At 41.7% G+C, this 22,691-nt stretch overlaps 1 protein-coding gene and 1 long non-coding RNA gene across 2 annotated transcripts in view; both read right to left on the reverse strand.

Annotated features, from left to right (window-relative positions):
- The window catches only part of GBE1 (1,4-alpha-glucan branching enzyme 1), a 148,324-nt gene extending 138,512 nt beyond the window's left edge, over window positions 1-9,812 (reverse strand). The window contains exon 1 of the mRNA XM_062601996.1: window positions 9,541-9,812. Within this exon, the coding sequence (XP_062457980.1) occupies window positions 9,541-9,644 (104 nt within the window). The 5' untranslated portion in view covers window positions 9,645-9,812. The remainder of the gene's footprint in view (window positions 1-9,540) is intronic.
- A 3,053-nt stretch (window positions 9,813-12,865) lies between these two features.
- Window positions 12,866-13,545, reverse strand: LOC134155135 (uncharacterized). The gene is made up of 2 exons (XR_009961436.1): window positions 13,158-13,545; window positions 12,866-13,071 (listed from the first exon to the last, which is right to left on the reverse strand). It is a non-coding gene; the product is annotated as an uncharacterized LOC134155135 (long non-coding RNA).
- Window positions 13,546-22,691: the final 9,146 nt, after the last annotated feature.

The raw sequence follows: 22,691 nt of genomic DNA on the forward strand, positions 1-22,691 counted from the left end.
TATTTATTTGCCTCAAGTTCTCACCTCTATGTACCAAGTACACAGACTGTGATACTTTCAGTGGTTCTCTCCAATTTCCACTTCACAAAAAAGGTAGATTTTAGCTCTAACCTCCGGAAAGCCCCTGTCCCAGCTCCTGTCACAAACTATTGCGTCTATGATTTCACAAACGCTTCTGTGTGGAGTCATTGCTACTGGTTGTGTAACAATACAAAGCTATTGTGCAAGTGTTTGCAACCGGCATGCTGCCCAAATTTTCTCAAAAACGCTGGCACACCAAAGCAGCATGCAACACTTCACATCTCTATTCAACTTCAGCAGTTTCCTAGAGGAGTGGCATTTGGAAGAAGAACTGTTTGTGCAGGACGAATTAAAGCTTGCTGAAAGCAATGCAACATTCCTAATCTCAAAATGAGCTGCATAAATCTTAGAATGGAAAGCATTTGTTAATTTACAGTTTACCAATCCCAGCCAAACCAGGAACATTTATACTATGGGTATCTACCACAACAGGTATCGAACAATGACGTGAACAGCAAGAGTTGCCTGCATAAAAAGGGATTTCCAAGGGCATTTTAGCATAAAATACCCAACGAATCTGCTTAAGCCTGGCACATGCAACACAATTTATTAAACTTGTAATATGTTTTTTGCTGGAATAGCAGGTACAGTACAGTCAGGATGCCCCCTAAAGCTGCTAAAATGACCTGGTGACTCCTAAGTTTATGCAATGAATTCATTCTAGATGGACAATTTCTAAATAGTTGTGGTAGCGCAGCACGTTTTCATTTAAAACATACAGTAACTCAGCATTATTTTAATAGGAGTCTTTCAGACAGTTTCCCCTGACCATCCTGCCTTTCCTCCAGAGCATATTATCAAATGCTTATACATCCAAAACCTTACATCTGATGATGCCATCACACTCACGCGTGAGTACAGGGAAGCCTGGAGGTACACATCCTCCACATGCATGTAGCCTGCCTATCAGTGACACACTAGGGGAAAGAGAGTGCCCTCAAAGCAGAAGTCTGACCCCACACACACAGTTGGGCACAGAGTTTAACAACCATCTAATGCACTGTTTTGTCAAAAAAGGACCCCAAACACATTAACTGCAATAAACTACCCACATGTATTTGTATCAGCACCACAAGATAATTTTAACTTGTCCCAATATAATGTCTCCCAGGGAGCCTTCTCTATCAGCTCCCTCTTAAAGAAAATGAGTGTAAATAAAGATCAGACTGTCAACATTGCCCAGAAATACAAAAGTAAGTCTCTTCCAGTCACACATCACCTTTGTGATGGCAATTAACCACCATTCAAGACCTATCAGCTGTGTTTGTGCATGTTAGCTTATCCACACTCCTATAAGCCTTTTCTTGACTAAAAAGGTTTTGGGTTTGAGTGGGTTTGTTTTGGTTTTGAGTGGGAAGAATTAAAGAAGAAATACTGATAAACTTGAAATCCACACTCTCCTGAAGTATTATGTTAGCAGGATTTCTCTACTTCTCTACTCCTACCTCTTCTCTTACTTTGGCATCTCATGCCAGTGACACTTAGAAGTGGGAGGACAGATCCCAACCTCTAAGGGCTGCGTAACACACAAACTGAGACAGATCACACAACAAATGGAAGACTAGTTCATGTAACAAAGGCTGAAACCCACATTTTCTATTCCATGAACTATACGCATAAAAGTCAATTTTGTGTGATGGAGCATCACTCAATTTCTTTTGCAGATCTAGGCTACCTTTTTTGAGCTTAGCACAACCTTTCAGCAGCAGCACTCCAACTGTGGAGAGAGCAGGTCCAGCCTTTACTGGAACTTCAATATCCCACTGTGAAGTTACTTTCTTCCTGTAATGCTAAGCACAAGTGCCGATACAGTAGCACAAAGCTAGGCAACACAGCACACCAGAACAGCAAGGATAGGAGGGAAACAGAAGCATACTATGCCGGAGCAACAGCTCCAAAGATAAGAGTGTGAAATAAAAATCACTGGAGACATCTCTACCTTCAAGTAACATCAGTCAACAGAGTCGGAGCTGCATGATTAAAGAAACTGTCAGGAAGGCTTATTCTACTGCCTCCACTCCCCCCCTTTAAGTATACCAAGAGAGTATGTTATAATATATTTAGCATTAGAAATATCCAGATTAATGGAACAGCTTCATGATGTTCACCTAAGTGGACAAGTTGATCTGGGTCATTTGACAGGTCTTCACACATCTGAGAGATCAAGGTCTTACACTAGAATTTAACCGCAAATAAAGTCTATATAACATTCATTGGTAAGGTGCTTCCAACAGCAACATGAAGCAAAACAGACTGTTGCTCTAAGCAACAAAGTCTATTCCTCACAACGTGGCCAGCTATCACCACTAATAATTGGCCTTCGATTTGATAATGTGAGGTGCTACAGGAATGTCAAATTGTCAGATACCTGGGGAAAAGGCAGCCATACTATAGCAAAAAAAAAATTTTGCAGAATATTTTTTTCCAGAGGAAAGCTCATGTTTTAAACATTTTAAATATGAAAACCTGATCTTGTTACACTTGACACATTGCCTTAAGATATTTTCTTTTTAAACAAATGAAAAACTGTATGAGGCAAAGCTCCAGAAGTACAAAGCAGACTGATGCATGAGTGAGAAGTTTTAGATCTGACACTGCACAAGTGAAAAAGAGCTTCTTTCGTGGAAGACAGAAGACGAAGGAACAGGTGGGATGAGAAGGCACAATGGGAGTAAACAGAAGGTAACAGGGAGACTGAGAGGAAAGAAAAAGTGTTTACATAAATATTTAAAATAAACAGAGGAAGAAAATCATCTTCATGGGATAGGATGTGAGTTTAAGACAGTCTTCCATAGTAAGAAAGCCTTCTTTACAGCTTGCAAGTAGTAAAGAAATAATTACTTGAATTTAAATTATCCAGCAAGACAAAGCTTTTCCTCGCTATTACGATGAGCGATAATGAGAGAGTAACCAGATTCCTGTTCACATAACCTATTGTTTTGAAATTCTGAGCAAATTCTCAGAGCCCATCCAATATCCTCAGTCATGTTAACACCATATAACAGAGCTGGGGGAGTTTTTCAGACAGTACTTAGCTTTAATTTGTATACACAGGCAACTGCCTTGCTAATAAAAATTCAGTACCCACATCCTAATACTTTCCTGCCTTTATGTAAAGCTAGCTGCTATTAAGACAGTTGCCAACTTGAATCCTCTGATGAGGACTATGACCAGATACACATATACTAGGTGTATACTGGCCTTCCTCGCAGACTCAAAACTTCAAGGTCCTCAGTGATGCAGTCAGGGTTAGTAATCCCAATGCACAAGAGCATTCTAAACGCTACCATAATGCAGAAAAATATATTCCATTAAACTGACAGGTATTAGTTTCTGTAGGAGTCTAAAATAATTCTGACTAATTCACCTGGACTTACGGGATGCCAACCCTTCCCACACTCCCTAACACCCTTCCCCCCCTCCAAGAAAACAAAGGAAAAATGCAGCAATGTATGACATTGGGGCTCGTGGTCACTTAGTTTTGTACACCCAACACAAACCTGTATGAAACAAAACAGAAAAGGAAAATCCAGTTTTTCTGAGTTAGCAGATGACTTACAGTAGTTGTGTTAATTCTGTGACAGATCTTACTCCAGCCTTTCCACCCTCCCCATCATCATCTAAAACTAGGATTGCTGGTGGGTCACTCTTCAATTTCCATTCCCAAACTTACTACACCACAGCAGCTGCCTTCCTATTCAGTCATCTTTCAATTTTCAGTACCTCAGTCAAGTACATACCACTGTGCAGCTTTTAAAACAGGGGAAAAAAACCCTAACAAACCAAACCATAGAGCAGCATGATCTCATACTAGATATACAGAATGGCCAGTATTCCCCTTTTCTACAAGCGAAGGGCTCTAAGAACACTACTAGAAACCCAACTGACAGACACCTTGTCAACTGATCCAGCTATAAAGCCACTGAGTAGATGTTCCAGTCTTCTCAAGCAAAACCTCACCAACACTTAAGAAGAAATGGGATCTTCTCTCTCACAACCCATACCTGTGTCCAAGCATTACAGCCAGTATTTTGTCTAGCTGAACAAATCAGTATCCTGTTTGAAACATTTATCAGGATAAAGACTGAAGCTGTGCATTGGTACATTTTTTACTTACTCTATAAATTGAATTATTCAAAAAAAGCTTTTACTAAGGACTACACAGTCAGTAGATTACAGAAGCAGTTGCAGGGGCTGGTAAAACATAGTAAGCCATGCATATTGTTATACTAGAAAAATCTAATGGGCAGCACTTTCTAACACCAGTTTGCAACTCCATAAAATGCAATTACACCACAGGCATTAATGGCTTTAATTGAACCAATTATGTTCTAAGAGGTAAAAGACTAAAAATACAGATCAAATTATGCAAAGTCTGTTGCCTAAATAACACTTGGGAGTTAACAAAGTACTTGGGGAAAAACATGTACAGATGGTCAACCAATGCAGCACAGTGATATCCCATTGTTGTGGTTTAACCCCAGCCAGTAACTCAGCACCATGCAGCAGCTCACTCACCCACACCTTCCCCCCCCTTCCCCCAAGCAGAAAGAAAGAATGTAAACCCCAGGGGTTGAGATAAGAACAACTTTATAGCTAAAATATAGTGCTAATAGAAAGAATACCAACAATAACAGTAGGAAAAACATGAGAAGAAATGAAAGATCTCAAAACACAAGTGATGCCCAATGCAACTGCTCACCATCCACCAATACCCAGCCTGACCAAAACAGTGACTGGTCCCTTCTCGGTCACTACCCCCAGTTTCTATACTGGGCATGATGTGCTGTGGCATGGAATACCCCTTTGGCTAGTTTGGGTCAGGTGTCCTGTCTCTGCTTCCTCCCGGCTTCCCGTGCCCCTCCTCACTGAAACTGGCATGAGACTGGAAAGTCCTTGATCAGGGTTAAGTGCTACTGAGCAACAACTAGAACATCAGTGAGTTATCAGCATTATTTTCAACTAAAGCCAAAACACAGCACTGCACCAGTTACTAGGAAGTTAAAAAAAAAACCCTGTTACAGCTAAAACCAGGACAACTATTCAAACACTATCACTTTGACAGGTTGTGGTTTTTTTGGTTGGTTGTTGTTGGTTTGTTTTGGTTGGTCGTTTGTTTTTTTTACGGAGATTCTTGTTTCAAGTGCCAAATAGTGTGTGTTTGGGTCAAGGCTGAATGGTTCACTATATATACACTGAAAGGATTTCTCCCCACCTCACCTTCCCTTCCTCCTACCCCTACTCCCCACCCTCCCACTCCAGCTCAGCGTCAAATTCACGCATTCAGAGAAAGGCAAAATTACAGATGTCCGTTTTCCCCCATGAACACCATTTGCAATAATATGCCCATGCATGACAAAGAACTGAAGAGTAAATGCAACCAAGTGTCTCCTTCTTCCCAATAGCCACTCATGTAACTATGGCAGCCCATACACTCCATGCTTCGGACTTATCTAGGTCCTAGCATTGCATTTTAAACATTGCTTCTTTAAAGAAGCAGTTTGTTTCCATCAAAGCATCCAAAGGGTAGGAGAGGTGGATGTGAACTCCAGCAAGATCATTCTGCACTTGCTCAAGGCATTGGCAAGCAAGGACAAGCTAAGGCCACTGTAGAAAGGCAGCTTCTTGTTTCCGGTCTCTGCTCTACTACCTATGGCACGCAGGTAGGGACTGAGAGAGCTAAGTTTCTTGAGACTGGATATGAAAAAGCTAATGTGAAGAGGCATGAGGCTCCCAATATCTACTTCCAGTCTTAAGCTATCTAAAGGCAGGTGGCGAGTGTGCCCATAACAAAGAATAAGCCCAAGCTCTCCTGCAAGGTACCCAGAAAAAAATAAATAAATAAATACCAGAGACAATGGATGAAGCTGCAGGAAAGGAAACTACAGTATTAAAATTAAGATTTTCACAATGAGGGGAGCCAAACATAGGGAGAGGCTGCCCAACGAGGCTGTGGAAGTACATCCTCAGAGACTCAGCACAACCCAACAAGGTCCTGGGAAACCCAATCCAACACCAGAAATAGCCCTGTTTTAAATATGTAAATAAGCCATCATAATCAGGTTAACTGTTCATCCTACAACAGTCATAAAACAACAGTTATAACACTTTCCACTAGCAATAATCTGCCCGTGCTAATATGGTGTTATGGATAAAACAGCAGACAGACTCAAGCCCAAAAGGTGAGTCAACAACTTGCTGATGTCACCACCAAGAATAGACCTTAAATTTTTTATCTGTCCTCCCTTCTGAAGGAAGAACATACTGAGACAAAGGGAACACTATTTTTAAATGACTCTGCACAAGGCACAGTATAAGGATCTCCACAGACAAATGTTTAAAAAGCTTTGTTTCTCAAGCATCCTTACCCTTCTATCAAAATCCCTGATTTTTATTTCTCTAGGCAAAACACAGTATGACAGTCAACAGCTACAAAATTCCCATCAGTTCTTAATTATTTTGTTTAATATTAAGTAAGGTCAATATCGCTGCAAAATCAGAAGACATTTAGACTACTACAGGAAAAGTATCCACATATATTATATTTCATCAAGTCTGATTCACTTCTTTCCCAAAGCTTCCTACTCTGAGCAAGTAAAACACTTTTGGTGCTACAGGGTGCCAAGCACTACAGCTGCCTCCTGTCCCCTCCCTCTGGAACAACACAGCCATCTGAACTGACAGACTACCTGCATCTTTGTTCTTTAAACAATATTCAAGTGGCAAAACATGCCACTGGACAAGTGTATCAGAAGCAAAGTTAAAGAAAGCCAACCAGTAGTATCAGAAGGAATAATGGACAGATTGTTACTTGTTCAGAAGTTGAGTGGTATTATGTCTACCCAGATTTTCTACTCTACAGGAGTAAATGAATTGCTAATACCCAGGCATATAAAGAATTACTCCTCCAGTCCTACCTATGATGAGGCCATGGCAAGCAGTTGACAGTTGATCAACTCCTAATAAGCAGATTTGCTTTTCAGCACATATTCCTGAATGCTTTGTCACAGCCTTTCCTACACCATGTGTGGGATACAACTGATCCACTGGGTTACTTAATGACAGGCCACCATTTAAAATAATTGCTACCTTTCCAGAGGCACCAGAACTTACTGTCAGTAGGATTTAAGATTAATATGCACAAATTTACTCTGCGCATTTGCTTAGAACTTCAAAGGTAAACACATTTAAATACATTTCTGCTTCTAGACAGCTTGCCAGGTTTATTTTGCTTTACACTTGAAGTTATGCAAGTGCCGTATCATTAGTAGTTGCATTAATACACAGTATTCAGCTCTGACTGTACTCAGTTCTAACTCCCACCCAAAGGGGGCCAGGAAAAACACAACACACAGCAAAGGATCAGTCATGTGGACCACCTTTATACAATGCCCAGTTAAACACATCAGAATTCTTCATACAATGACCAGTTAAACACATCAGAATTCTTCACCCCAGAACAAAGATCATGCAGCTCTACACTGCTCATGACACAGTGAACAGAATTGTGCAGGGCTGTTCCCCACCTCCTCCAGTACCAGAACTGGAGAAAAGTGAAACCCACATACTGGAGGCCCCAGAGGAACTTGTTCTTCACACAAGCAGCAATTAGGCTGCAAAACTGCTTTCTTCTGGACACTCTTGATGCAAGACCTCCAGACACAAACATGCACCTGGAGCTATTGCAGACTGAATCACAGACCACGGAAGCTGTGATGAGCACTGCATCAAGACACCAACAGGTATTTCCCTGTGCTTGCACTTTTCCTCCTTGGCACTCTGTCATCCACAGGATGAAAGACAGAACATACTTGTCATTTGGGCTTAGAATGAGACATTCAGGTTATCACAAAAATTTTCCTTTAGTCTTCTAAGCTAATTATTACTCTACATGTTTCCACAATAATTCTATGCTAAGTGACCAGTTTGAGGTTCAAAAGCCAGGAAGAAGCAAGACGCAAACACGACCATCTGAAGTCCTGTGCTCAAGATGATTGAGCCCAAGACGTACACAAAAATTCTACAGACTCACTGAGTTCAGCAGAGCATATTATCCACAGCAATACAGACACCATTATTCACAATGTGCCTATTTAGATAGCAGGCACATTTGGGAATCCCGAATGTTTTACTGAATGGCTTTATTAAGAGCCAGGATCCACCCACTTTATACTTCCTACACCCTGGCACCCCACCAAAAGAATTAGGTGGTTTACAACACTGCATACATTACCACAAGCTTGTCAAAATTCACTGTTTAACACAGTTATTCTGTCATTAAGAGATCACAGTTTGGGAAAATACTCTGTAAATCAGCCTAGTTGTTTACTCCATTCTAAATCCCATTTTACAAGGTCTAGCCCCGCCACTATTCTCTGCCAGATCTCAACAGGACAACCAGTAATGTTAAGCCAAAAGCAACATATGTGTAATACAGCAAAGCCAAAAAAGCCGAATAATTATTAAAAAATCCAAATGACCTCCTATTTCCCCTCCCACATACACAGACTTTTGGAATATAGGGTATTGGTCAGTTCTACAGTTTTGATTAAACCACTAGTGAAATACAACATACAAGAAGCTGCACCATAAAACTTCCAGTTCCTATTTTCAATGGGCCAGCGAGGCTTTATAGCAGCCTTTGGCTCTGCAGGACGCAGCTCGCCTCTGCCTGCTGGCCGGCTCTCACCCAGACCCGCTGCCCGTCCTGGCCAGAGGGCTGATGCCGCTGTTCCCTGCGAGAGGGCAAAACAATAACGGGATGCTCAGACTGGCAACCCCAAAGCAACACAGCGCTCGCTCTGCGATTTCATCGATCGAGCATCTGACGAACCGAGGATGCAGGACAACGTATGTAAAGGAAAATTCTCCAGAAAGAGAAGACTCAGGAGCAGTTTATTTACAGTCTACCACAGCTGGACTAAAAGCATTATTTTTTGGCGAGGACAGCTCGGCTGTCCGTTGTCACCAACTCCCCTCGTCGCTCCCAGCGCCAGGCCGGCCCATAAACGGGTGTCATCGACCCCTCACCCCCGCCGCCGGGGTCGGGTCGGGGCAGACAGAGACGGCCCGGCCGCACACAGCGCTAGAGGCCGGCCGAGAGACCCGCCCTGGAGGCCTCCCCGCGACGGCGCGCCCCACTAGGCTCAGGAGGCCCCGCCAGTGAAGGCACCTCCGCCGTATCGACCAGCGTTAAACCCCACCGCAGTCCCGCTCCGCCGCCGCGGCCCGGAGCGAAACCGCCCCGGCACTGGCTGAGGGACAGCCCCCGCCGCGATGGGGAGGGGAAAAGAAAGAGGAGGAGGGGACACCACCCGCCCCGTCGCTCCCCCCGCCCGCCCCGACGCCCCCAGAGGCGGGCGGTCGCCGCCTGCTCGCCCGCCGCTCCTCGCCCTGCTGAGGCGGCGCTCCCTTCCCCTCCCCGCGGCGCGGGCCTATGCCGGTAGGCCGGGCCGGTACCTGCGCTGGAAGTCCGTCTCGAAGGGGGCCAGGTAAGGGTCCCGCTCCAGCAGCTGCGGCAGCTTCGGCGGCAGCAGGGACTTCTCGCAGACGGCGGCCGCCATCTTGCCGGCCGGAGGAGCTTCCCCGCGCCGCCGCTATATACACCCGGGGAGGGGGGCCGGGGCGGGCGGGCGAAGCACCCCCTGCCTCTCACCGCCCGGCACCGCCCACCGGCCGGGGCACCCCGCCAGGGCCGCCCCTCCCCGCCCGTCGTGCTTCGCTTCCCCTCCAGCACCCCCCCCCGGTGTGGTAGTGTCGGGGCTCCGGGTGCACCAGCAGCCACAGTAGCTGAGGGAAAGAGGTGTTGGGGGGCTCCCGTTACCGCGGACGAGTGAGGGGTTGGGTTTGGTAGCCCCGCCGCTCTGCCCTCACGGGGGGGGGAATCGCGAGATGGGGGCGGGGGAGTCGTTCCCCTCAGAACCGAGCTGGGTGTCAGGGGCCGGGCCGGGGCTGCTGCCCTGGCGCAGCCGCTCGTGAGGCGAGGGAAGGGAGTGCTGCTGCTCCAGCGGCGACGCGACAGCATAGATGACGGAATGGTTTGGGTTGGAAAGGCCCTTACGATCATCCATTTGCAACCCCTTGCCACGGGCAGGGGCACCTCACAGTAGACCAGGTTGCTCCAAGCCCCGTCCATCCTGGCCTTAAACACTGCCAGGGATGGGGCAGCCACAGCTTCTCTGGGCACCCCGTGCCAGGGCCTCACCAACCCTCATGGTAAAGAACTTCTTCCTTATATCCAACCTGAACTTCCCGTTTCACTTTAAACCCATCACTCCTTGTCCTGTTGCTACAGTCCCTCATGAAGAGGCCCTTTCCAGCATCCTTGTAGGCCCCCTTCAGATACTGGAAGCAGCTCTGGGATCTCCATACAGCTTCTCTTCTCCAGGCTGAACAGCCCCAACTGTCTTCATACGGGAGGTGCTCCAGTCCCTGGTCATCCTCGTGGCCCTCAAATCCTTCTGCTAAGGGGCTGGGCAGGCAACGAGGTGAGGAGCAAGATGTTCTCTGCTCGTCGGAGTCAGCCTCCCCATCAGGGCAGCACGGGCAGGAGCAGGCTGTCTGCTTCTGCTGGCCCTCAGTGGTCCCCAGTTTTTCTTAGTGCCTTTGAAGCCTTTCTCAGTGTGTGTGGTTCTGGGTGAACTCTGCGTTTCACACACACACATGCACAAAACCCCACCAATCCCCCCAAACATATGTGGTGTCATCGTGAGTGCTGGCATAAATATCGCTACTGTTTCATAGGGTGCTGGCGTGCTCACAGACAAGCTCAGCAAAACAAGACTCCAGGGGCATCCATGAGTGCTCATAAACACCACGTCTGTACAGCAAAATGTCGCTTTACCAGACACATAAAGAATCCCTAAACAAAGTAAGATTAATTCAGCTGATCCTAACGCAGCTATGAATGCTGAATACCACAGGTAGATCACTGTGGAAATTTTTTTACCTAATACCAGCATGTCTCATTTTTGGATAGGCTACCAAATATCCAAGGCAACTAATCACTGGCCTGACCATGCCTCTAGGCCAGCATTTAGCACTTTTATTTAAGGTCCAGCAATTTTCTTTTGTTTAGATATCTAGTGAGAACATTTATTTAGAGTTCTCTCTTCAATGCTTTTCAGCCTCCGTTTATAAACTTTATAAACTCTTTTCAGCTCCTAGATACCTTACCTTGTTTCCACAACCACCTCCTAAATTATTTTCCTCTGTTTGTAACTCATCTCCCCTATCCTGGCTTTCTCTGAATTTTACTGCTGCTTTCCCTTCTTGTCTGCCAGATAGCTAACAGCACAGTGTGTAACAAACACTAGCAGTTCATTTATTACTTTACCCAAAACTGGCTTCAGTGAAAGTTTCCGTAATGATTTGTGTCATCAGCAGTGTGCATTTAACTACATTATATTTCCTTCCTTGAAGCAGTTTCTGACCACACATGGAAAAATCCAAGTACTTTTGTCCTTTTTGCCTTAGGGATTGAAACAAGTATTCCCTGTCCTAAGAGTAAGTGGGGCAGTACTCATGCTGTTTGTTATAGCAGTTGCCCCAGCCAGAGGCCCAAGTGGGTTTTGTTTGGTTATGGAAAGAAGTAGCATCTATGCTGTAGCAGAACTATCTACCATATCCAGCTGTGACAGATTACGATTGCTTTTTTTCCCCAGTGTCCACCACTTCTTCAGCCTCATTGGAGACTGAAAAACTGTTTCTGAAATTACCTGTGCTTCTCAAAACTTTTTTGCATGGCAGTGATTTCAGTGCGTGGGCTAAACCAAAGTTTAACAATTCATTTTCTCATCCTTGCTTCCACATCATACTGTGCACATTATCAATGTGTCAGTCACTCAGGCCAAGTCAGGAAGCTCAAGCAAGTTCACAGGACTACTATTACCTATTATAAACATGAGAGATTTATAAGTCAGCATTAGCAATCTGTGTAAATGGTAGGAATATAGCTGTGACTTTTACCTCCCTGAAGACAGGAACCCCTTAACCTTCACTTGGAAGATTTTAAGTAGAAATGACACAGTGTCCAGTCTCACATCCAAGCAAACTTTAGCTTCAGGAAGTTAAATTCTGCAAATAGCCCCTGTTCCCATAATAGACAAAGCCCAAATGCCATATTTAACATTGTGAACTGGGAAATTGATCACCATACTATTTGTACCTACTCATGTTCCAGTTCACAGCTTGGACATGATGTTATCTGCCTGATTTGTCACTCAAAGATACTAAGGCATATATTATTGTGATCATCTGTTACACAGTGATTTAGCTGAGACTCAAAGGCCAAGGTTGGCTCTTAGGACACTGCCAGCCAACACAAGGTTGGCTCCAGGACACTCCTCTACCTGGAGGCAAAATGGCAGTTCAAACTGAATATTGTATGAACAGCTGAATGTATCTTTGTACATTGTCAGAGATTGAAACAAAGCTGGCAGCTGCTTCTGCCTGTAGAAATAGGAAGTGGAGGACTTTGCAATAACTGCAGTGAATCATGTAAGAGTGGTGTATAAGGCATGTGTCTGGCACCCAGTTACCACTGAGGCTAGAGTCTTATCAAGCCACTCTAAATTAGTCTTTCAAAGGATGCTCATGCTTAAGTTACGTGCACTTTAAAATGTTGCATAGCAATGCTGAGCAGTAACTGTATAGTTATTGTAACATCAATTTAGATTTTTTTAAGTACACAAAGTTCAAATAGAAATCAAAGTTTTGGATTAAAGAACATTCAAGATCTGGAAAGTATTGAAGAAAGAAAAATGGTTAATCTTACCATGCAGTGCTTCCAGGTTGAATGACATATATTTGCACTGATTTTGAAAAGATGACAGAGATGCCCATGGACAGAGCCAGCTGTTCAGAAAGATTCGTGTTTCATTATTCCAGAAGAATTGAATTCTTGAGGGATTCCTTCTGTCCATCATGGAGGTGTCAGGCATCTAAGCATGTTATGGTATACTTTGAAGCTTCCCACCTTTGGGCTGGTTTCTGCACATTCAGTACATAACACAAAATGGAGTTCAAAGTTTGAAAAAACCCTAGCTTATTTTGCCACATTGGCTAGCTATACTCACCACTATTACTTGTTCCAGAATCCATAAGAAATTCATGGCACAGTTGTCATCCAGATCCAATACAAATGCCCCCCCAGGAAAAAAAAAAAAATCATTTGTCTTGGTGGCCTTCTCAGGCAGCTCAAACATTGGGAATGAGGATTAAACAAACTATTTACCCCTGTCTTTGGATTCTCCAGAGTGAGACACATAGGAGAAAAGAAATGGTCAGTGTTTGATTTTGGCTTTGGGTTTTGTACTCTAAAGGAATATAGGGTATTCAGTGAGACTATCTTTTGAGGTCTTAACCTCTGCCCTGTCCTGGTATCAGGAGCTTTGAATAACAACATGTCTTTAAAGATCAAAATTAATGTGCAATCTGAAATACTAAAACCCAGTTTCAGGGTTGTCAAATTCCAGTAAGTGCAGTTGATGGGAAGGACATTTGCACTTACCATGCAGAGCAAAATGAAAACACATTCCAGCAGCCTGAAAGTCCTAGATAATAGCTGCTTCTTGCTTTCCCAGCATTGCAATATTATGATGATTTGGTGTCCTTATTTTGTATAATAGAATATCAGAAAATATAAATATCTTCCACAATTGTTTACACAGTAATCAAGACACTTCAACATGTGATACCAATTAAAACATATCAGGAGATTTAGAGCAATATTTGTGAAAATGATTATGAGTCTCACTAAAAAAAATGGTTTAGTTTAGCAGAAAGTCTGTAGTTTCAAGTAAGAATTTATGAAACATTTAACAGATACAAAATACGGGGAAACTTTAGGAATAGAGTATTTTTAAACATTGTATGTATATACTGTTATATTTGTGCCCTCTGTATGTATTTCTCAAAAGTGATTACTGCCAGTAGTAACATTCTACAACTGCCAGTACTGCTATTTCCTTGTATTTGTGTATATGTTTATGTGTTGGGAGAAGAATATAAAACATTTAGGACTCTCTCCTAAATGCCATACCCACAATACTTGGTAACTGTCACCTCTGTCTTACCAGTGTATGTTTATCTCTAACATTTAGGAAGTAAGTAGCTTGAGCTCTCTAGGATAGTTGTCCCAGAGGAACATTCCTGCTGTTATTGCAGTGGGCTTCTATAACAATATATTGCTATTAAACAAGCAGCCTATTAACACTAGCCAAATATTGTATGGTTTATATCCAGTACACTCAGGATTAACAATGAAATACCACAGCTTCAGGAGCAGTTTGGCTTTCACACCACTTCTTTCCTAAAATCCCTGATCAGCAACCTTACCTAGGAGGGTGCTTGAAGGCTGGTTGCATAGTCTCACATTCCTCCCTGAAACACACCACCCTCATTTAATAGTGCAATTTAACTTGTTATACAGAAAACTTTCTAGCACCTACATATTTTCTCTTGACATTCCCCTCTTTCCAATGTGCCTCTAGGTCCTGAGGCTGATAGTTTTAAGTCTTCCTTAGGCAGGTGAGGTCATATGTGCTATGATAAGGCACTGGCCTTGTGAGGTCACACACAGCCTGATGTTCATGGGGGATGTCACCCTCCTCAATTTTGAGGTACCCAGCTGAAGTCTGACAACTGCACAACAGTCTCTCCCAGATGCAGTTGACATTAAGGATGCTGTTGGCCATGCAGGAAATGCTTGGGGCTGTCAGATCTTTTCCCCCAGCAGCACTCGCAGACACAGGCTCAGATGGGGTTAGCAATAGTCACTCAGGCACTAGGCAAGCAATGGCAGTGGCAAAAAATCACATGTACCAGGCTAAAATTCCCCACTTTGATAGATGGTCTGCTAAACATAGGCTAATCGTTACACAGCTCCAGCAAAGATGTTACAAACTCTCCTGTGACTCAAGGCTTCTTAACAGGAGTTAATGAATGCTCTTGAAATTTACAATTTTATCCTGCATGGTCTTTTGTGACACTTAAGGGTCTGAGGGTATAATGAAGTATAACCATTGTACAATCACTGAAGCTAGTATAACAACTAAAATTACAACAGTAGGCTGTTAAGCTAAGTTCAGGTTTCGTCAGAGACCACAGTCTTACCTTTAAGGCATTGGTGTAATTTGCATCTTTGCATTGCATATGTGCCTGTCACTGGGCATGTTACACACTGTAAGATAGTCCACAGTGATTTCTGAATGTATATGAACATAACTGAATTCTACATAGAGAGTAGCACAATGATTGGAGCAATTTCATAATCACAGAATAGTCTTGCAACAAGCAGAGATATCTTCAACTAGATCAAGTTGCTCAGAACCACATCCAGCCTGGCCTTGAATGTTTCCAGGGATGGCGCATCCACCACCTCTCTGGGCAACCTGTGCCAGTATTTTACCACCCTCATTGTAAACTATTTCTTCCTCAAGTCCAGTCTGAATCTCTCCTCTTTTAGTTTAAAACCATCACTCCTTGTCCTGTTGCAGCAGGCCCTGCTAAAAAGTCTCTACCCATCTTTCTTATAGGTCCCTTTAAAGTACTGAGAGGATGATAATATTCTTACATATATAATGCATGTCTTGAGCTGTTGTTTTTCTGGAATCTGCCTAAAGAGACCATGAAAAACACCTATCATGTTCAATAATCCATCTTCATCAATGCATATCTCTCAAGTGTGATAGCTGTAGATCTCCAAAGTTACCTGATTAGCTCTAGTTGAATAATCATGCAAGGTTATGTATTATAAGTAACATTTTGATACCTTATCAGTTTAGGGACCCTGATTTCCACCATTTTTTACATGTCTTAAAATACCCCCAGAACAATAAATGAAGGTTCAGTCTTCACAGTCCCAATAAGCTACACTTAAATGTATGCAGTCCATTCCCATATGTGATTGTATGGTATGCAATACTGTTTTCCATAGGAAATAGTTTTATACCTCTGTGATTCACCTTTTCTTCTTAGAGCACTTAGAGGACTTTCTATTATTAGATAACTTTAGCAAACCTCCATCTGGTTTTGCTTTGATTCTATCTCTCCTTTGTAACAAAGAGTTAAACATTTTAATTCAAGTAGCAATCTTTACAATTACACATAATTTTTCACCTTCAGGTACTAATTATAATCATGTATTATACAGGTAGCTTTTCGTTTTCCAAGTCAATGTGACCCCAGTTCCATTAGAATAGTTTAAGGGCTGATGACTCTCAGTGTTCCTCAAACACCCTTCCATTTTGCTATCTCTTTGAACCTTTTGTTATCTCTCAGAATTCTCCCTGGATGTTGGATTCAGTCACCTAATCCTACTCAGGAAGTGGTTGATATCACTGGGCAGTCTGATTTTAGTTTAACCAGCCAGTCGGTGCAGATATTTCTCCCATTTGTGCAATCAGTTCCTGCAGCAGGTCATCATGCATCAGCAGTCATGCTTCTCACAGCAGTTCTGGTTTCTCCTGCTTGAATATTCAGCTTCTTTGTTTGTTAGAGCTTCATTCTCTTCCTCTGCCAGCTTAATCAGAATAGCCTTCTGCACTGCACAGATGACAGCTTGTGCCAGGTATTCAGTCTTTTTGCATTGTATTATCTTCTTGGGCAACATCCAGGCTCTTCATTTTCCACTTGTCCCATAGTTCCACCAGGACAGCAGGTCACCCTCAATGATAGGTCGTGCTTTGGCGTCTGTAAAGAGGCTTAAGCAGCCAATTGCCTTTTTCCTTATGCCAGTATTCAGTTAGTGATCTGGTAGGGGACTTACTGAAAATACTGTTGCAGTACTGCATTTCTTCCCCAGCTTTGTCATGTTGTTTCCGTGTGTGTGTGTTTGTGCTAGGTCTGACTATTTCCTTACTACATTATCTCCTACCACTGCACAAGTTCATGGACTACTTTTCTGCTTCTTTTTACTTTGTCAGTCCCTTTCCCCTTTTGATAAAAAAGGATATTTGAGAGTAAATGCCAATGAAAGTAACACTTTTTACAAGTCATACTCTCTCATGAACTCTTTTTAGTGTCCCCTAAATCACTTCCCCTCATATGGGTTGCTATCTTATTCCATACTGTGCCAGTGTCTATAGGCCCTAAAACTAAACGCGTTTTTGTGTTCAAGACATCCCCTACAGCTCCTTAAATGCACCCTGCTCCTAGCTCAAGGCTTGCCCACCTCTGCCGTGCACAAAACTTGGAACAGAGCCTGACAACGTCTTCTGCTTCTAATGTACCTCTGCTTTCTTTTGGCTTGCCATCATTTAATTGATACGACCTTGAAAGTCCCGGTCTTCCTTTTAAAGCTCATACAGTGTTACACATCCACTCATAGCAGGCAGTTGCTACTGCTGGAGCTGACTGATTTGCAAGATTCTATACCTCAAAGATGACGTCCCTGCTGAATATGCTATTCCCTCAGCTCAGCTGTTTGTGCTAAAAAGGAGAGCAGGATGGATGTTTCTAGGAGCAGAGTGCACACGTCTAGAAAGGGGTTGGATTTGGTTTGCCCACATTGTCCACTAATTTGTTTCTGTTATACTCACAATCTGGTGTACCATACATACAGATAGTGCCAAGAATTTACTGTTAGCTGAGTAAATATACTAACAGTCCACCAAATCATCTGCTTAATAAAGAAGAGCCTCACCTTTCTGATGGTATGGTCACCTTTCCAGTGTGCCTTCAGGTCCTGAGGTTGACAGGTTTAAGTCTTCCTGGTGGTGTTCACAAGAACAATGATGTTCATGCTGGGGCTTCTAATTCCTCACTCCTGGGTAGGTTTAGTTTTATTTTTAAACCTCTTCCTTACACCATCTCCTTCCCTGTCATTGATTCCCAGCTAGTTTGAATATTAAACAATATGTTTATTCCAGGCCTCTCAGCAGATACCTGCCATCCTCTGCAATTTTATTCCACTATTAGACAAATGGTAACTCTACTAAAATCAGTAGTTTCAACAATATAAAACTGTAATTCCTTAGTGGAGAATCCAGGAGACACAGAAAGCGGTGGTGGATTTTTCAGATTCATAGTAGTTCTGCTGAAAACACATATTCAGCAGAGCTGTATAAAACTGGAGGTTGGTGCATTGTTCAGATTTGTCACTTAGCTACTTGAGTAAAGCACCTATAAATGGGAGACAAAGTAAACATTTATAATGCTGCAGTACAAAGGCACATTTTACAGTCTGCCTGCAATTTAGTAGTTTGCAAATACAGAATATAAAAAACTTGACTCCAGTACCTCTTCCAATTTGTTCTGGTCTTGCAGAATTTGCCAAATTTATGATAACATTCTGACACAGGTTATGAAAAGTCTTACATCCATGACTGATGGAGCCATGAGCAAATCAGTTGACTGTGCACTATTCTCTTACATTAACCAGCTGTACCTAGATCAATATGCCATAGAAATATTTAAGTATTCTAAATCTCTGTCCTGGTGAATAATTACAAGTATTTTTATGTCTTGTTTTACTCCAGCTCTTTCTCTTCAAAGAACCTGAAATATGAGCAATTGTAGTAGGATAAGTGACAATACATAGACTAGAAGGTATACTGAACCCATGTGCAATTTACTTTGTCATCACTAACTCTCATAGCACAGTTTTCTAGGCAAAATACTGTTATAGATATTTTTGCTTTAATATCAACCTTCTATAAATTTAACACTTTTTCTATCAGTGATGCACCTCTTTCAAAGTCTTTCACATCTTACCTCCATTAAAACATAGTCTTGCAAACCACACTAAGTCCTTTCCTGACATTTTGCTGTTGGTCATTATCTGTTTTTTTTAGCACTTGAGGTTAAGGGATTAATTTATGCAAATGAAGAGATTTCTCCATTCATAAGGTCATTGTCCAGACTGTTAGAATTATTTGTTCTTTCTCCTGTTTCAGCTACACACAGTTAAAATACTGAATTGCTCTTACAGTTTGTGAATTATCTGGTGCTGCTTGACCTATGCTCTCCCTTCAGTTGTCTCATCCGTAACTCCTGTGTTGTGATCTGTTTCAACACATGCACAAGAAAAACTCACAAAGGTTTCCATCCTGGGAGCTGAGTCATCCTCTAAATCAGGACCATCATCATCTGAACACAAAATATTTCTCTGCAGAACTTAAGGGCAAGTATTACCTATGTGATTTTAAATAGGATGTTTGAGGTTCCCTTGCTTTAAATAACTTGTGTGTCTAACTGAAAAGTACATAGTTTAGCAGTACCCACCAAAATTCTCTTCATATCAGATTATATGTTTTACATAATGACAAAAACTTGAATTATCCTTTAAATTCTGTGTTCTGTTTCCTTTTTTCTTTAATCAGTTGTCATTTCAAAATATACTCACAACCTCAATGCTTAGTTTTTTGTACATACATCTAATTTCTGTGAACTGTGATTACTTCTCCTGTCACCCAGGAAACCTCGAGTGCCAAGGACATAACCTCCTGTAACCATCAAATTGTTATCCCAGTCATACCACTGAAAGACATTCACGGTGCATATCCATCTGTCTTAAGTCATCCAATATACTTAGCGTTTAAAAGGACTGACTAATGAGAACATATATTAGACATCCTGAAAGTGAGGAAAAAGCATGATTAATTTTTTATTAGTTAGCCTTTTCTTAGGAAAAGGATACCACACATATTCATTGTATTTTTAACTGAGCAGACTTGCATTTAATCTTGTCTCTGTGCTTACGAAGAATGTATACTCTGGTAGGTTGAACCCACTCTAGCACTACTACAAGTCATTAACACTATGATCTTTCCTTTTTATATCCAAATTGCTGGGTTACTTGCAGTTCTGAATAATATTTACGTGAAGACTTCTGAAGAACTGTGTGTTGGAGTTGTATTACGTTGCTTGAAATAAAACTTTTCATCTGATTTCTCCTTTCATGTTTTAGGAATTTCCATGCAAGCTCTGTTTCTATAAATACTGCCTTTATTAAATTTGTAATCTTCCAGCTTAATACTCTTTTTAGGGCTTTTATCCTTGCTTTATTTGCTTGCATATTTATGTTCTCCTTATCACTTGTCCAGTTCTTCTTTGATTTAATGTGATTTTTTTCTCTTCTTTTTACAATAAGTCGCGTTGCATTGATATCCTTAAGGAATTTAAGGTGACACGGAAGAAAACTGAGCCCCATGCCAATGGATGAGATAGCCTTTCTGTTTTTTCTGTGATTTCATTTCATGTTGGTCGAGGGACAGGACTGTGGAATACATAATACAAGTGTCATCAGAATATTTCCCTGGTTTTGTGAGGAGATGCACAAGGAGTTACTCCTTTTCTGTAAAATAAAGCATGGGTATTCATATGTGTAAAAAGGAAAAACCCAACAACACCGCCAATAACAGTAACTGTTTTCTTGTTTTTCTAATTTCCTTTCTATAGAACGAAGTATAGATACTTGTATTTTAAAACAAGCCAACAGTAAGAAATACTATCACCTGGAGTCTACTGTTTTTCTTAAATCTAGAACTATTGTTCAAGTTGAACGTAGAACATCAGGCATGTGTCTTGCCCTAGTTTTTCATCTTCAGAATAAACTGAAGTTTAGCATTTCACCTGTTAGCACTTGTGTTGCTTGTTCACATGATTTCATTTGTATGTTGGGGACTAATTTCTCATAAATTTCAAGACCTCTTTTGATGGTGACACAATAATGGGGAAGTGAGGTGGGTTCTGCTGCATTTCTGTAGTTAATTACATTAATTTTACAACCTATTCAACACTCAGGAACATGAAAACAAGTCTTTTCAAGAGATTTGAATCAGGTACATTGTGTCTTTCAGGTTGATGTACTTCACATACTGCTTTGAGTGCAAGTTTGCATATTAACTGAAAGAGGTTTGATGAGTTTTAATTCTCTTAATTCTTTTTAAAAAGTCCTTTGCATCATATATTAGTATTAGTAAAAAGTATAAAATCTTCTCTGATACCTTTCCATCACGTTAGAGAAGATTCAACAAAAGCTTTTGTGTTTTTTTTGTCTTACATTGTAAACCTCCATAGATAAGGAAGCAAAGAATCTTCCAAGAGCATGGTCTCTTTGTAAATACAAGGTTGTCATTCATAGTTAGAGATAATATGCAGAGGTTATAGCTGGGTGAGCTACCTAAAAATCAAAACCAGCACAGTCAGAACGTAGTCATGTTTGGAGGAGCAGTACATAAAAGTTATCCCTCAAGAACATACCCTTCTAAAGCGTAGCCAAATATAATTATTTCATGTGGTGCTGTATAATTGAGATGACTTGGAATTCCCCCTCTTGTAACACTTTTGGTCTGTTAAGTTTGACAGGGTGAGGTTAAATCTCCTGCTCCTGTCACGGGTTAGGAAATACTTCTAGTGCTAAGAATAGCTCGTTAAAGGTGGATGGAAAATCCCCTTTTCCAGTGTACATATTAATTACCATAACACTCAGTGAATCTGTCTTTGCTGGCAGAATGACATAGCTCACTGCTGTATCAATGAAAACTGAGTTTCTTGTTGATTAAAATTTGCTTGCCTGGAATAACTGGGTCTAATGACTTAAAAACACAGAAAGTGAAACAAGAGTTTGTAAAAATATACGGCTGTGTTCTAAGCAAAACAGCATCTATTTCTTTTTAGAGAGAATTTGAATTGAACACAGGAATTTTGAGTCAGTAAGCTCAGATGATGTGATCCACTGTTGTTCTGGACTTCATATAATCCTCTGCTGAATCACTGGCTTTGCAGCAATGTCACTGCAATGGCAGGAAACACTTTAGTAAGAAAATTTACCAATGTGCTTGAACCTTAGAACTTGAGGTGAGCAGCACCAAGGACATCTGTGGCCTAGACACAGAGGCAAGAATCTCCTTTCCTCCTACAACACACATGCAAAACTCTTAGGTAAAGAAGAAGAAAATATGTACATCACCAGGTCTGTATGTACATCACCAGATTTATGTATCTTTGTTTCCAGAGGCACTCTTACCCTTTCCCATATTCTCTGCCCCAACACAAAGAGAATCACTGCGTAACCACAGTTTAAGATATATACTACAATGCCTTCTTCTTTTCAATCTAAAATCATTTTTGACCCACCTTCCAGAGTTCAGTGAACTGTGAGTGAAATATATCCCTAAGAACTTAGTAATAAATGTATCCTTACATGACTTTACTTTCAGCTGCCAAAATAAGATACTCATACTCTCTCAAGTGTATGTAGATGGATGTCTAGATTTTATGAACTGCCAAATGTGTGACTTGGGGATAACTGCCAGAGTTGGAAGGCAAACAAGAAGCTGCTGATCACTGGATAGTTACAGTGCTTGTCTGAAATCCACCTAAGGATCCACTGTTCCTGATAAGAAGTGCAATCCATCTGTAGAATTTTTCCAATAGAATGGGCATCTCCAGGTCATCATCACCACAAAGTGATGAAGTATAGAAGAACTTGGCCAATTTTTCAAGAAAACATAACCAAAAATATGATGTAATTATTTAAATCACTAACTGTGACTCACTCCAGTACTGAAGGGAAATACAAAGCATTCATTCATTTAGAAACTTTTTCTCCAGTTGTTTAAAATATTTCTTATGAATTTGAAATCTTGTTTGTGCATTATTTTTGG

Source organism: Pezoporus occidentalis, unplaced genomic scaffold (genome assembly GCF_034315485.1).
Source record: "Pezoporus occidentalis ecotype Australia unplaced genomic scaffold, CSIRO_AGI_Poc_V1 ctg74, whole genome shotgun sequence".
In the NCBI taxonomy this organism is placed as follows: domain Eukaryota; kingdom Metazoa; phylum Chordata; class Aves; order Psittaciformes; family Psittacidae; genus Pezoporus; species Pezoporus occidentalis.